This window comes from Anarrhichthys ocellatus, unplaced genomic scaffold, assembly GCF_004355925.1.
Source record: "Anarrhichthys ocellatus isolate YVR2014 unplaced genomic scaffold, GSC_Weel_1.0 scaffold11, whole genome shotgun sequence".
Classification (NCBI taxonomy): Eukaryota; Metazoa; Chordata; class Actinopteri; order Perciformes; family Anarhichadidae; genus Anarrhichthys; species Anarrhichthys ocellatus.
Genome location: NW_022280041.1, coordinates 3507767 through 3524059, shown reverse-complemented (window position 1 = coordinate 3524059; position 16293 = coordinate 3507767). Strand labels below are relative to the sequence as shown.

General features: G+C 42.2%; 2 protein-coding genes across 4 annotated transcripts in view; one reads left to right on the top strand and one right to left on the bottom strand.

The window, feature by feature from the left end:
- The first annotated feature begins 2178 nt into the window (after positions 1-2178).
- Positions 2179-11320, top strand: f13a1b (coagulation factor XIII, A1 polypeptide b). 3 transcript variants are annotated; one of them, XM_031851396.1, is made up of 15 exons: positions 2179-2349; positions 4737-4960; positions 5731-5919; positions 6075-6323; positions 6406-6524; positions 6603-6710; positions 7031-7205; positions 7611-7749; positions 8207-8310; positions 8446-8534; positions 8639-8792; positions 9052-9327; positions 9558-9718; positions 9881-10017; positions 10479-10620. In XM_031851396.1, the coding sequence occupies exons 2-15, from the start codon at positions 4774-4776 to the stop codon at positions 10618-10620; spliced, it is 2229 nt and encodes a 742-aa protein (XP_031707256.1). In that variant the 5' UTR covers positions 2179-2349; positions 4737-4773. The 3 variants fall into 3 exon arrangements, with proteins under 3 accessions (XP_031707256.1, XP_031707257.1, XP_031707255.1); XM_031851397.1 differs by lacking the exon at positions 2179-2349 and having other exon boundaries at positions 4440-4960; XM_031851395.1 differs by lacking the exons at positions 2179-2349; positions 4737-4960 and having other exon boundaries at positions 4970-5919; positions 10479-11320.
- Positions 10145-16293, bottom strand: part of LOC116385455 (protein mono-ADP-ribosyltransferase PARP14-like) — a 7435-nt gene continuing 1286 nt past the window's right edge. The window contains exons 2-13 of the mRNA XM_031850953.1: positions 16019-16280; positions 15695-15931; positions 15220-15444; positions 15076-15130; positions 14837-14983; positions 14358-14420; positions 14101-14277; positions 13821-14003; positions 13079-13702; positions 12695-12831; positions 12360-12540; positions 10145-12025 (exon numbers count right to left, since the gene is read on the bottom strand). Of these exons, the coding sequence (XP_031706813.1) occupies positions 11739-12025; positions 12360-12540; positions 12695-12831; positions 13079-13702; positions 13821-14003; positions 14101-14277; positions 14358-14420; positions 14837-14983; positions 15076-15130; positions 15220-15444; positions 15695-15931; positions 16019-16280 (2578 nt within the window). The 3' untranslated portion in view covers positions 10145-11738. The remainder of the gene's footprint in view (positions 12026-12359; positions 12541-12694; positions 12832-13078; positions 13703-13820; positions 14004-14100; positions 14278-14357; positions 14421-14836; positions 14984-15075; positions 15131-15219; positions 15445-15694; positions 15932-16018; positions 16281-16293) is intronic.

The following is a 16293-nucleotide window of genomic DNA, read 5'->3' as shown; positions in this document are numbered from 1 at the left end:
TCAAATGTATGCAAAGGACAAGAGTGAGCAGACCGCGGACAAGTTAGTTAATACAAAGTGCAAATTATGATATTTGTGAGAGATTGTTTTCACCAAATCTTCAGTTTCAACATGCAGAACTAACTTCGGGATCAAAATGTCTGAAAGTAACAGCAACACTTCAGAGCATCACAAGCAACATTTCACAAATATTATTATTTTTAAAAGTCTATTCTTGACCTTGGAAACAGGAGCTGTGACAATAATCTCACCACAAGCTCCATTTAGCAATTGTTCTGGAGCGTTCAATCAAACTTCTACTGTTGTAAACCTTCATATAAAATGCCCTTTCATCCCGTCTGCCTGCTGTCACTGCAGCTTGGCTGTGTGGTGTTCCCTGGCTGCATACATGGTACAACATGTTCTCATGTCCAGTCCCATGAAAACACACAACAGCACATTAGATCATGTCCTTTATGATTCACCCTTTCCCTCAGCAGCACCGGTCTGGGTTCATAAAAACAAACCCTGTTTCATGGAAAGGACTGAATCGACCGTATTCATTTGGCGCCATTAACCCCAGTAGAGTTGTTTTGAGGTCTGTAAAGTCTTGGGTGAATATTACCATGATGGATGTCTTTGCACACGTGTGCTGCTTTTTGTGAATGTCAAATGAATTACTTTTTATTGGACTCCCTGCAGCAGCAGAGGCAGCACTTCCCTCCAAATATGAGCCATCTCTAAAACACTCCATATCATGAATAAAAAACAGCCCCAAAAAATTCCACCAGCAACACTGAAGCTCACAGTGGTTCTCATTTGCATTGGTATTTGCTGATTAGTTTGCCCCTGGAATTTACTGGTCAATCAAGAAGATAAGTGGTGGAAATGGGAAACATACAGTACAGTGTGTCCTCTGTAATTTTATTCTGTGGGTATTTTCTAGCTGTGCTTCCACATCTGTCGCTGACTTTGAATCAGTTGTAAAGTAAAGCTTGTACATCCAATCATTTCATGACATTAGAAGCTTGCATCTTTTGTGCTTTAGATTTAAATTAAACTTCATTTTATGCTAATGAATTCAGTACTGATGGAAATTCTTTCTCATGGTAGCAGCAGATGATTAAATGAACGACTGAAAAGGACGTCTTGTGCACACGCAATGTGGTGGCTCATTTCTTCCTCTTTAATACACTTCAACACATGTGTCGGTGTGTAAAAGAAAACTGTGTACATGCTAGAGTGAAAGCAGAACGCGTTCTTAGAAGTAAAGTAGTAGTATCAGAGGAAGTACAACAGTCAAGTAGCAGCAGCAGTCAGAGGAGGTCGGTAGTGTAACAGCAATATACGGGTTAGTACCAGCAGCAGTAATTGTAGTAATAACAGTAGAATAGTTAATACAATGAAACAGTAAGCAGTAGTTGTTGTAGTTTAACACCTACAGACAGATTTGAGCCGATTGGTGTTGGCACATCTGGCTGTGTGCTGGCACCAGAAGACCAACTGTGAGCCAACAACTACATCAGCGTTGTTGACCACTGGTAGTGCTATGGAGTAATGTTTGTCCCTGTTCTTTTTTTGTTTTTTTAAATTAGATCCACAGTTTGCAGCCAAGAAACAACAGGCCAAGAAATTCAGGCAGAACTAAAACTAGTCATTCATCACAAGTCAGACATGAGTTCAGTAAACAGGCACTTATTAGTGAAACAACCATACAACAAGATAAACATGAATTATTAGCAACACTAAACAAAGACATTACATACCTTCTACCAGGTAAGAGTCAATTTTCTTTCTTCAGCTTCTCAACCTTGAGTAAAAGTCATGGAAGACTCTTGTAAAGTAGTAATGAAGGCTGCGTTAAGTTATTGCAATTCTTCCTCTGGGGACCATGAATGTACAAAATGTCTTGGCAATCAATGCAGTACCGCTGGCATGGCTAGTGAAAATGTAACAAACAAACAAAATAAAGATGTGTGTCCTCTTTATCATCAGTAATACGTTGAAGATAGTTGTCTTTGTCACATTAAACCTACATGCATAACAAACGGTGACCAATCAGAAGGCTGCAGAGCTCAAACATCAAAGTGTCTGAGCTTCATCCAGCTGTGGTTTGTACAGAGATGGTAGATTCCTCATCCTGCTCCAAAGTTGGACTGACTGTTACACCCTCAACAGCACCATTTCCCTGCAGAGGTCTTGCACGCACACACACACACACACACACACAGTCTCTCATGGATGGCTCTTCCTTTCCCCTGTAGGGTATAAAAGCAGAAGCAGAAGTTTTCCAAGACGGAGCAGCAGCAGCAGCAGCAGCAGCAGACCGACTCCAGCCAACAGCAGCTTCTTTCTCCAACTTCATCTGAGGTGAGTCCACTCTGTACGTAACACCTTACTTTACAGACACAAAGTTTGCATTTGTTTTTAAGAACTTCGCTGGGGTGCAACAATTTAATCGCACCAAAAAATTCCTCAGCGGCTCGGTCATTTTGTGTTGTTTATACCTTCCAGATGTGAAGATGCAAATAAATCATGCCACATGTGAAAATCATTTAAAACATTTGATGTTGTGCAATTTGTTGTTGTGCAATCTTAACTCAAACAAAGCCTATTGTGCATTATTAGGATAATTTTAATATTGATGCACCTTTCTGTCATTTAAATTGAATGGAATGGCTGCTTTAGCTCCTAACAATCCAGATGTTACTACCTGAATACTAGCAGTAGTGACAGTGGACTTAAGAATCAAGAGGCTTTTACCTGAATATTGTAGTTACTGTAGTGGTAACACTAACAATAGAACAAAAAGGTTTGTGTCCAAAAAGTTTATGATGCATATAAAACCTGGTTCATTAACTCTTTTGCTGGGGAAAGTACGGCAGAGAAGGCTCAGTCCTGCTGGTTAACATGTGTGTGGATGTTCCTCTCGTGTCAGCATTTGCCACGGTGTTAAAAACGTGTGTGTGCATGTATATGAAACGTGTCTCAGAACTAGTAATAACTAGTATTTTAATTACCGGAGTATTTCTTCCACCAATGCTCATACTAAATCTGCTTGACTTTATTTAAGGTGAATCTTGTAGGTTATCTAGGACTTGCATGGTTCTCTGAAATCAGCAATTGCTAAACCTTGGACTTTATATGTGATGTAACAGTGGTAAAAGAAGTACTTTACAGAAGTAAAAGTACTTGTGCTGGAGAAGCATGGCCCCTGTGACTAATATCATTACTATATGAATCAATTTACAAGTAACATTTAACTTTTTCCACAGCTGGCCGGCGGTGGAGCGAGTTTAAACTACTTAAAAAAAAAATGTAGGTTGTTTTGTCCAGTGAAAGATAAATTTGAGTGGTCGTAAGACGATTAAGTTATTTTGGTTTTACCTCTTTGGACCACTTGTCTGCAGAAGGTAAGCGTGTCCCTCTGTGCCACCGGTGCTTGAGGTGAAAACAGAGCTTTCTCTGTGTTTAATGATGACTCATGCAGCCAAACGTCGTCCCAAAACTTCTCTCCTCGACCAGCTCACGGACACATTATGCAACAGTGAGCCTCGCCAGGCAGGTGTCTGTAACACGAACCTGACGTACTTTCTGCTCGCACCTTATGAAAACAGCTGTTGTGTATTTAATGGTTACATCATGGTTACATAATCGTCATGGCAGTAACTTCGTGCTGCTGGGTGTCGTATGTGGACCCCGTGAGGGCTGAAGGGTTGATGTCATTTTAGTTCTGTTTCTTGTTTTGTGGATTTAATGAGTCATTCTGAGTAAACTGAAGGTTCTTTGTTGACATCGGTTTAATGCGTACACGCCCAAGTTTTAACCCACTATAGTGGTCAGTTTGTTGATTGTTTTCAACTTAATATGATTTCTTTGGTTTTAGAAATAACTTGTTTGTGGAACTTTAACGGTTTTCTTTTTACCTATTATCACTTGTACTGTAGATGTACTGTAAGTCAAGAGCAACGTTTCTGTGTTTTTAATCAATATCATTTTACACTTCTAGGGCCGCACCTAACAATTATGTTAATTATCGAGCAAAACATTATAAAAATAAATAAATGTGTAAAATTGAATTTAAAAAAAACAAACAAATACTAAATAACAAATAGGAAGACATAAAGAAAATAATAATAAATGGGGAGGGGTTGTAATGACGCCTTTAGGCTCACACATATAATAATAATAATAATAAGTGCTAAATTTACGCACTATTGTTTACATGCAAATCATTCATATTGTGAATTGTGTTTCTCAACTAAGTGATGAATTGTTTGGTCTGGACCCAAAGATATTCAATTAATTATCTTAAAGAGACCATTTGGTATCACCAAACACTAAAAGTGTCTTTCTTTACCAGCATCTCACAGGAAGAGGAGTGACTGTAAACTCCCCTACACCCAACCCACAAACGCACACATGGAAACCACATGTGATGTAAAAGTTTTCCACACTGTTATTTCATTATTCACAAGCTTTAATATTTTCATGCACTTTGCTTTAATGGCCTTTCCAATATTTAAATATGTCCTTGAATAAAAGGTCAGGCGTGTTTCCAGTTCTTCCACAGCTGCAAAGCAGACGGGTTTTAAAACAGTTCGCCGACCATGCGAGACAAACGGAGCATGATGGCCTTAAAAAACTCTGAAGACACTAACTAGTGGCATATTTTAAATGTGAAGTCAGATTTATTGCAAACATACAAAAAGTCAGAGTAAAAAAATGTGTGTTTTCCATCCACTCTCCTCTTCCAGTCCTGCGACGGATCCTCCACCCTGAACTATCGCCATCATGTCTGATCAAGGTGGCGCCCCGATCTCCACTCCCGCCCCCCCTGCTCCCAGCGGACCTCCTCCCAAGATGACGAACCGCGGCCGCACCGCAGTTCCCCTCTCCAGCTCAAACTCTGAGTCAACGGACATACCGGAGTTTGAGCCCTTTGGTCTCCCGGGCCCGAGAGGATTTCCACCCATGACTGGTGAGGAAGAGCCCTGTCAAACGTCACGAGTGGAGTCATTAAAGTGAATATGCAAGTTATAGTTTGAAACCATTAACTAATCGATATTACAATGGAACTTTCCCAGTTGATTACTTACATTAAGACAGCATTTTTTTGTATTACAAGTGTTGTGAAATTTTATGTTTAAGTATGACGAATTAGTATTATTATTTTATTTCCACTCGTTGAAAGAAGACTCAAAATAGCCCAAAATTCACCATAAATTATGCTTTTGTTTTTTTGCCCGGGGTGTCTCGCATACTAAGTCTTCTCCTTTTAAGGGCAGAAGACAGATGTCACCACTTGGTTTAAAAAGATAAAGTATTTTTCCCGACATTGACACAGTTTCCTGTAGTTTTTGCACATGATTGACACACGAATGATGTCCAAACAGGATAAATTCTGCTCACTTCCTGCAGCTTGTCACTACTCTCCACCCAGCGTTATTGTGAGAAAGCTGCTCAGTGAGAGATATCCAGATGTGACAGGAGTTTATGAATGCAGTGACTGGAATGTCTCTGATATGACTGCAAACAAGTCACGAATGAGTGTTTATAGGGATGACTCACATACACATCACTGTGGTATACTGATGAAACTCACAACTGCTGACACATTTCGAGAGCAGAGGAAGATAGGATTTAACAAAAAGTCTCAATCCACCGCTTGGCTAGAAAACAATGATTTCCATCTACATGTTTTTGAGACGCTCTGTCTCCGTCTTTCTCTTCCTCTCTGTGTTCAATCAGAGTATGTGGACGTTATGGGCGTGGACATGATGAGGAGGCCGGATGAGAGCAACAAGATACAGCACCACACCATGTTGTTCAACTCTGACAATCTCATCGTCCGTCGAGGACAAGAGTTCCAGGTCAAGATCGAGTTCAACCGTCCCTACAAACCCGCTACAGACAAGTTCGCTGTGGAGTTTGTCATCGGTGAGCTGAGCATACTGTAATTATAATGGTTTTAAAAGTGATATTTTACACCCAGCATTTATAAACTCCTTTAATTCTGGATCTTGTGGTCTGTCCGGTTGACATTCTCGCATGTTGACATCTTGTCATTTGCATAAATGTCCCTGTTCTTTCAGGCTCCAGCCCTCAGTACAGCAAGGGCACCTATATGCCTGTCTTCACCACCAAGGAGCGTCAAAGCTCCTGGGAAGGCCGCATCACAGCCACCGCCGACAACACGGTCACCATGGGCGTCACCCCCGCGGCAAACTGCATTGTGGGGAAGTACCACATGTACATCGCTGTGATGACGCCCTTCGGCATCCGCAGGACCAGACGGGACAACAGCCGAGACCTCTACATCCTCTTCAATCCCTGGGCGTCGGGTCGGTTTAGGCTTCTTGACCACATTTTAGTGGCTTTTGTCTCACTTTCCAGTCCATGAAAATCTTCTTTTTTTTCCCTCAGATGATGCTGTGTTTCTGGATGATGAGACTGAGAGGCAGGAGTGTGTGATGACTGAGATGGGGATCATCTACCACGGCGCCAACGACGACGTCGCTGAGAGAAGCTGGAACTATGGACAGGTAGAAGAAAAAAAACACTTCAAGAAGACTTCAGGACTGAATCTCCTAATTGTTTTTGACTTAATTCTTTTTTCCTAGTTTAACTTTGGAGTCCTGGATGCCTGTCTGTACATCATGGACCGGGCTGACATGCCCATCCCCAACAGAGGAGACCCCATCAGGGTGACCAGAAAGGCTTCTGCTATGGTGAGAAACTATTCATGGACATCCACTAAAACACAGGAAACTGGTTTACAGATACATAAGCAGTTAAATGATGCATCAATACACACAGAACACTACTGTGCAGTAAAACATACAATATTGCTGATATAGTGAATAATATCCTGCGCTTAAATGTTGACACCAGCTTGAAATATGACAAGCTGTTATCTCAATATTGTCTCTCATTAAATAGTCATTCTTTATCTGCTAGACTTCAGCAAAATAGCCTTTTCAGACAATCCCAGCATTTCAAAATAATAATAAATAATAAATGTCTGAAATCTGCTCGCTGTCGCACTTAGCTGAACTCTCGTGATGACGAGGGCGTGCTGGTGGGGAACTGGAGCGGCGACTACACCTACGGAGTGGCGCCCACTTCCTGGACCGGCAGCACAGACATCCTGCTCACCTACGCCAGCAGCAAGATGCCCGTTTGCTACGCTCAGTGCTGGGTCTACGCCGCCGTCTTCAACACCTGTGAGATCTTTACTGGATACAAGTAGCTTACAACAGGAGATAGGAAAGGAAGCATAGAGACACATTTTCTTAGCTTTCTACCCAAAACTTTATTACTCTGCATTTAACCCATCTTTAGTATTTTAGGAGCAGTGGCCTTCAACTTGGGGCTCATTGTCTGGCTTTAACAATCAATCAAGTTGTATTTATATAGCACCTTTCAAACAAAACAAATGCAATTCAAAGTGCTTTGCAAATGATTTGCACTGAGCCACAGCCGCCCCAGATGTACTCTAATCATGACTTCTATTTTAGTTTATTCACTCCTTGATTTCTGTCTTTGAAAGCCAGAGTAGGCAGCAAACAGGACACAGACCCCTAGTGGATGGGAGGGGTCATCACACTTGTTAAATGTTTTGCCTCCAGTCCTGCGCTGTCTGGGAATCCCATCGCGGGTCGTCACCAACTTCTTCTCCGCTCACGACAACGATGGAAACCTGAGGACCGACATCATCCTGGATGACAACGGCAGGATTGACCGCAACCGCACCAAAGACTCTGTCTGGTAAAACATCTTCTATGCTGCTCGCCATAATGCAGAGATATTGTGGTGAGACTTAGACTGCCATAACATTTGTTATGAATATTCATGGTCCCCAGAGGATGAATCCTACTGGTTTTGGTGACTCCCTGACATTTTCTTTAATGTCAGCATCAGGCCAACATTTCCATGTGCTATAAAGTAATATATAAAATAAAGTAGAATATAAAAAACAATCACCAGTTTGCTATGGGATTTTTTCAGCATGTTCATGCTCCTGAGAGGATGAACCCTTTACATGATGAGCACTCCACTCTTAGTGCCATCCACAGAGCCAAACCTCAAGATATCTTTAGCTTTTTTTCTGTTTTCCTTTCTATTTAAAGACCTCCATTAGTAACATATACATTTAGATAATAACAAAACAGGACTTGTTTAATACTAATGTCTATAATGATATTTGAAATAATGTTTTAATTAGGAACTATCACTGCTGGAATGAGTGCTACATGTCCAGACCAGACCTCCCAACTGGCTTTGGAGGCTGGCAGATTGTGGATGCAACACCACAGGAGACCAGCGATGGTAAGTAATAATAGTATAAAATAATTGCTGGCTTTATAATAACAGGTTATAGGTTATTAAGAGTTATATTCATTGCTAATCCAATTATTCCCAGAAATCACAGATTATTAATCTTATTCTCCGTTATCCATAAAGGCATGTACAGATGTGGTCCTGCATCAGTCCAGGCCATAAAACATGGGCAGATATGCTTCCCATTTGATGCTGCCTTTGTGTTTGCTGAGGTGAGTCTTTAAATTACATTGTTTCAGTGGGATTTTTCTGTAAAAAAGTTTCTTATTTTGTCTGTAGTTGCTGAGAGCCGGTGTTTCTGTGCGTCTCCCGACAGGTCAACAGCGATGTGGTGTTTTACAGCCGGAGTAAAGACGGGGCCATGGAGCCCGTCAAGGTGAACCGGACTCATATAGGCCGCAGGATTTTGACCAAGACTCCAGGAGACATGACCCGTCGAGACATCACCGAACAATACAAGTTTCCCGAAGGTCAGAATCGAGAGACAAATCAGTGTTTTGAGAATGTTTTTCTCTGCTGCAGCCTTAGCTTCTGATTTAGATAAAGACAACAAGTTTTATATACAAACATAATCTCAAATTATTAGTAACATTATTTTGTTCTACTATTACTGCTTTTAGTATCATTATCATTCTATTACATCCAAACCTGTTGATAAATACATTGATATTATCCTTTAAATTAAAGAAATGTGCAAACAAACTAATGTGTTTCAATCCTCCAATCTAGGCAGCACAGAGGAGCGGACCATCCTGGAGAAAGCGGAGGAGTACGGCTGTCAACGAGAGAAGTCCGACCTTCCTGTGGCTGACGTGGACCTGGTCCTGCCCACCCTGGAGGTCAGCGTGGGCGACAACTTCGAGCTGAGCCTGGAGTTCATAAACAGCAGCGACCAGACCCGCACCGTGGACGCCTACATCAGCGGCAGCGTGGTGTATTACACCGGAGTCACCAGCTCCGAGTTCCTGTTCAGGAATCCCACGGTGACGATTGAACCCAACAAAAGTGAGAAAGGCGTTTATTTATTTCTCACCAGCAAAAATAGACTTTTTCATCTTATTCATTCAGCAACCACGGACGAGATCAAATAAATGATCAAGAATATGTGAGCAGTAAAAGTATTATAATTGAACACATGAAAGCACTCAAGAGTTCAGTCGTCTCTCGGATTATAATAATTGCAAATATTAAAGGTCAATGCAGAGAGAGCAGAGCTGTATTTTTGTGTTCTCCAGGTGTGAAGGAGTCGGTGACGGTCGACTCAAAGAAATACATGCAGAGTCTCGTGGAACAGGCCAACCTCCACTTCATCGCCACTGGGAAGGTCAAGGAGACCGGCCAGATCGTCACCGCCATGAAAGTCGTCACCCTGCACAATCCCAAACTCACCGTCACGGTCTGTTGCTTTTATTCTGTCTACACGTAAAAACAAATCTTAATTCGTTGGCATCCTGCATTATTTATCATGCAAAAAGTTTATTTCTACAAGTTTCTACTTTCTTTCCGCTTTAAAACCTTTTTTGCAAGTGGATTTGTAATGTTTTTGTTTTTTCTTAAGGTGTCCGACGGCGGTAAAGTGAATGAAGAGATGACGGCGACTGTGGAGTTTACGAACCCCTTCACCTTCAGCCTGGAGGGCGTCTACATTCGTATGGAGGGACCTGGGATCATGCTGCCCATGTCCAAGTATTACAGGTGAGTTCAGCCCAGAAGAATCAGGTGTAATCTTAATCTTTTACTCATTTAATGTGTTAGCCACACAAACCTGCAGCTGAAGGGAAAATCACTCACATTTTCACATAAAAGCTCCATTTTTTTTTTTAACGTCGCATCCTTCATTCATCTGTTCATTTCTATGCGTGGGTTCTGTAGCACAACATTTTACATGATATGCTGCAGAGATTCTTACAAATGTGCATTATTACATAATTTGGCAGCATATAAATTAATGTATGAAGCAACTAACCTTTCATTAATTGATGATAAGTCAATGTTCTGTTCACAAGACCAAAGAAATCAGCCATGTTTTTGTACCCTTATAATAAAGTCTTACTGCTTCTTGACGCAGTAGTTTTGATGTCTTGACTATCTATGATATGACACCAAAAATCTGCGCAGTCCATGTGGCCTCTAACTCTTAACTCTGCTGGTTTCAGCCTGATCACAGGAGGCTCCTCTCTGACCTGGAGCGAGTTTTTCATCCCGCAGAGGGCCGGCAGCAGCAGGCTGATCGCTTCTCTGGACTGTCCTGCTCTCAGGCAGGTCTACGGCACGGCGTCCGTCACCATCGAGCCCTGAAGGATCACTGACGCCAGACAACATTCAACTCACTTAAAAGATATAAACCTATAACATAGTTACGTAACGGTAGGTTTACAACAGCTTAACAGGTGTTGCTTCAGCATTTATGATAAGAATAGGAAGAAGTTTTAGTCATAAGAAAAAAGATCTTTGATCTACAAAATACAGATTTTGTTTTTTTAAAGTGCAAGCATGATGAATATTTTGGCAGTTAAAGGAACAGTGTGTAGCATTTAGGGGGCTCTGTTGGCATATTGTCTTTTGTGTATAATCACAAGAGAAGTTCCAGTTGCTAGATGAGGCCAAATACTGCAAACAATTGATCCAAAAGCTTAATTGATATTCTCTTTATTTGTGGTGGAAAAACGTACATTGATGATTACTACTTCCTTTCTTTTTAGTTTATTAATTTTAACTCAAAAATACACCAGTACACTGTGAGTACAGCTGTGTTTGACATCACTCCCTCATTTAATCATTCAATACTCCTGATAAGGGCAATAAAGACCTTCCATATTTTACTCTAGTGAAGTGGTAAACAGAGATTTCTGACAATAATAAATGATCCATCTTCCATTGATTAAAGTTTCTGCTCTTTCCACCTTTTTAATATCAAGCTAGAAATTCTGTTTCTTCCCATTTTTCTTTGTACAAGAACATGTGCAAATATCAACCAAATAAAAGATTGATAACTGCATCATTTTGTGACAATATATTCCCCAGATGTGTGTCTATGTGAGTCAGCGCTCATAATTGGTTGGCATCATTCCATCTTAACTTCATGAGCAGCAAAGGCTAAAATTATACAATTAAAGAGCAACCATCAATGACTCTGAACTATATCAATCTGATCACTAAAGCAATGGTTCACAAAAACAAATTCAAAACTGTCTCCAAAGCCAGCAATAGTACATTTAGTAACATGGAAAACAAAAGTGCAAAAGTAAAACATCCTCATTCCTGGAGAGATACTAACCCTCAAACATACTCTGTGGAACCATAACTTAAATTAAACATACACAAAAATATCTAAATATCAAAGTTTATCTTTTACTCCATTCTGCGGACACTTATCTAACTTGCACAGTGTAAGATGCATCACTTTTCCCTCATAGTCACTTGAAGGTGATGAGGTAGTCTGGGTACGCTTGGTTATCATGGAACACTACATACATGCTGGGGTAGGCTGTGTTGTCCACCACACTGTCGTAGCGGTCGCTGGACTGCTGGTCACTGCGAGCGGGAGGAAACCTCATGCTGCTGTGACCCAGAGTGTAGACGCCGGTCAGGACTCGCGCCACAAACATTAACTGGGAACCGTCAGCAGCTGGCCTGGAGTAGGTGGGCTGGGCTGAGTAGCTGGCGTCCACGGCAAAGTAGGTTCCGTGACCGTGTGCGGTCGCTGAAAATAAGAGGAAATAGACAATTAACAAGTCCTCATACCTAAAAAAAAGAAAGTACCATGTCTATAGATAAAGGTTTGGTTTGGTAGAAAATTCCAACTGTACACCAAAATGTTTGCTACAACCCTACTCTGTCACCAACTAATAATTAGTCCATAGGTTAACAAACATGTTCTCCTTTAAACTCCTATAAACAGGTTCTCTGGGTCATACAGTAGGAAGTGATGCAACAGCAGTGATTTGCTCTGGATGAATAAAAAGAAGTGGAGGACATGTATGCGGCCACATTGTGATCCTACTCTGCTGAAGCAAAGACGACTAGCAGATATTTACCGTTCTGCCCAGAAAAGCTCCTGTTGAACCCAGTTTTCATGATGGAGTCGCAATTGTCCTGAGTCGTCCCGTGGTACAGAAGCTTTTCACGCGCTCCACCCTGGTGTTTGTTCTTATCAGAGATGTGCTGCTTCTGCGCTTCATAGACGCGTCGCAGATGGACAACCTGCAAGCGCTCGATCTGTCAAAGACAAGAAAATAATGAGCTGCAAAATTGACCTTGGAAGGAAGTAAATAACTTTTCAAATGCATTGTGTTCATTAGACTATATGGAAATACAATGTTAAAGTAAAAGCTTCATTCATATACTAGATAAAAGCTATTGAGCTGCCCACCTTCATCACAGCCTTCTGGACTGTTCGTTTGAAGGCCTCCTTCACTGTTCGGTACTCTGCCGAGGACGGCTGCAGTGGAACCTTCTTGAAAGCTTCACTGGCAGCCATGTTGTCCCAGTACAGAGGGACAGAGAAGTCTGACAAAAAAAATTAGAAAAATTATCAGAGTAAATGTGCTTTGTTTCTTTAAATAAATGTGTAACACTACAACATTTTCTCAGTTTAAATGAAATCAGAAGGAAACTCAATTCAAGTATAATGCAAACATGTTTTACTTTTTTGCTTTGAAACTCAATTTTGAAATTGACGTGGACAAAAAGCCTTTAAAGTACACAGACAAGAAATTAATTTGAAAGTCTAAATCTTAACCGTGTGACATCTCACCTGAGAGATGCTCAAGTTGTTTCAGCATCGCCGTCTGTCCAGTTAATCGACATGTGGCCTCCATCCTCCGTAGATCCACGGACCACTGGACGCTCTGTGCGTCCACTATCCCTCCTGCCACATCATTGTTTTCCAGGTTGTGATTGGCTGTCTTGGGGAGTCTCTCCCAGTTACCGCCATGTCCCAAGATGCACCAAGTCACACGCGCGAACAGATCCTCCTCCTCCCTGACTCTCACCTCTCTTCTGAGGCTGCCGTGCAGGGAGGCGTTAACCATCTGCATCACCATGTTGACCCCATCTTTTAACCCGCTCACTGTCAAGGTGCCCCGGCCGGACTGGTCCTTCTGCATGTACAGACCTTCGGTGTCCACCAGCTGCTTCAGATCCTTCATGTTGTCCTGGGTGAGGCCTGCCAGCTCTTCCTTCTCAAAGGTTTTAGTGGAGCACTGAGTGTGATACAGATCCATCACCTTTGTCATGGCATCGTCAACATCCTTTCTGGAGAGACCCAGGAACCAGAAGACGGACTGCTGACTTGCAGAGCTGGTGAAGTTGATGCTTGTATCTGGGCTCTTAGACAAAGGAGGCTGCTGTTGTACACGAGGCACCTGAGGTACTGACACTGCAAGGTGGGTCAAACGATAGCAATCGGTGGAAATTCCAACAAAATTATATAATCGTGATTAAAAAAAGACCGATTTCTAAGCAACCACAAAAGAAGAACGCTGTTTGTGAATCACCTCTGTTGATTACAGCAGTGGGAAACTTTTGCATTGCTTCCTCTTTAAAGGCCAAGAAGACTTTAATTTTAATCAGGACGATGCGGATGTTAGTGAGACATTGAAGAGGAGTGGACGAAGTGGCCGCCATGACCCCTCGGAGGATGGCACCTGCCACGACACCAGGGTCCAACCCACCAACTCCTGCAAAAATAATTACACTTTTAAAAAATGGACAGACATTTACATTTAGTGTGTTTTTTTTAAACTAAACATCTATAACGTCTTACAAAATACTCACCAGCACAGATGGCAGGAATGGCGACAGACTTGAACTCAAACGTTTCACAATAATCAATGATGCCACGCACCAGTTGTTCAATGAGGACTACGTCCTTTTCACCACAGACATGAAAAATGGCTGAACAGGGGAAAGATCCAGACTGGGAAACAAAAACGTCTCCTCGGATCCATTTTGCTACACAAGACACAACAGACGAGATGAGTAAGAAGCTGTAAGTGTTGCTTGTAAATGTCTAGCTGGTCCTCTTTTCTCACCTGCTCTGAGTTCAGCCTCCACCGCTGGTCCAGCTACGGTTAAGATGTCTTTGCACACACCATCTGTAGCATAAAGACCATATTTATTACCCGTGGTGGAATGTAAACTTAACCACAATGTAAACTTAATTTACTCAAGTTGCCGGTAGATATCACAATATTATGGAGTAAGCTAACTTTAAGTGACAAAAGTCTAACATTGCCAAAGCACTTCTTGGCTAAACGCTATATTGAAAAACTGGTTGCTAGCAGCGTCAGGTTGCTTTCCGTGACTTATTCAAGCTGTTGGGTATCTCTTTGGCATTATCTGTCACATTAGCTTTACGTCTAAGCTACCTGGCTCTGCTGGCTACCAGCTCCATGAGGACCACAGAACTGGACATGGAGGCTGTGACAGCGGTCTTCTGTGACCGGTGAGTACACATTTCTTGAATACAATGCTGATATACTGCCCAGCCGTGTCCTCGGCTCTCACTCACCTTTCTGAAAATCAATGAAGTCGGTCGTGTTCACCACAGCATCTGTCGTCTCATTAGTGATGTCACCGAACACCAGCTGCAGTTTAACCCCGCATCCCACTGTCATTGTGATGTCATCGAGGTCACTGGTGAGGGACCTGAAGATCGCTAAGAGGAAGAACGGACACAATATATTCCATATATGTCTGATGTTTAAACTGTAAATGTAAATGGTGGAATTAGTATTCTAAGCAGTTTACCTTGGCCTCCCTGATTCATATTTAAGCTGAGGTGCCTGTGGACCTCATGGTAGCACTGTAAATAAAAGCGGCAGCATTAAGCACTTCAATCAATAAATCATACATGCACGCATAGTACGAACCAGTTGTTGTGTTGATAGTCACCTCCTCAGAGTCAGGGTAGTCTGGTTTAATGACGATGTGGATGGTGGAGAGAGACCCAGAGGATGCAGTTAATCCAAACTGGCGAATGTTGTCAGTCAGCACTTGAATGGCTTCTCTCAGCGGGTATTTCAAAACAATTCCAGATCCGATAACAGGGAAGGCCACTGAGCACAAGCCCTGCTGTACACAAAGGTCCAAACACCTCTTCAGCCCATCGCTAAGCACCTGGAAAACAAAAATCAGACATTTCCTTTTGTGTTTTCAAAAGTTACCACTGCATTGTACAATGCTTTCTAAAATGTGTGACATAAGCTAATATAGAGAAGATTTGAGATTTGTAGAGTTAAACTTTCAACTAAAAGTAAAGTTTTTAAGCCACTCGTTGGGTTTATGTCAGTAAGTGAACCTTGAATTTGAACTCATCTTTTGCCCTCACCCATAGTGTTTTCAAAACGTCTGATGTATTTCACTTTACCTGCACACTCCGCCCTCTGACTCCATCCCACGGAAAGCACTCAATGAAGAAGAGCTTGGTGCAGCCCAGAGATGGAGGCGCACCGACCTGCAGAACATCACCAGGGACGAGACTACCATTCGCTGCCATCCAGACAAGCTTTGACTTGATCGCATTCCCGGCTTTACTCAACAGGCATTCACCAATTTTAGTAGAAGTTAGCTGCCCGTTGAGCATGGGCACCACTAATACATTCACCTGCGGAAAGAAGGGGGGAAAAAACAATGTGAGTGACTGCATTGCTCCTGTATGATTTAATGTAAAGTAGAACAGAAATTGTCGTACCTGCTCATCCACCAAACTGCCAAGCCGGATCTCCAGACTTGTCTGGTTTACTGCAATACTCCCAACAGTACTGCTGCTCAATCTGGAGATAGGTTGGGGTGCTAAGCTCATGGTGCTGCTGGAGAAGATGTTGGTGCTGCTGGGAAAGTGGCTGGTGCTGCTGGGGAAGATGTTGGGGCTGCTGGGGAAGATGTTGGGGCTGCTGGCGAAGATGTTGGGGCTGCTGGGGAAGAGGTTGGGGCTGCTGGGGAAGAGGTTGGGGCTGCTGGGGAAGA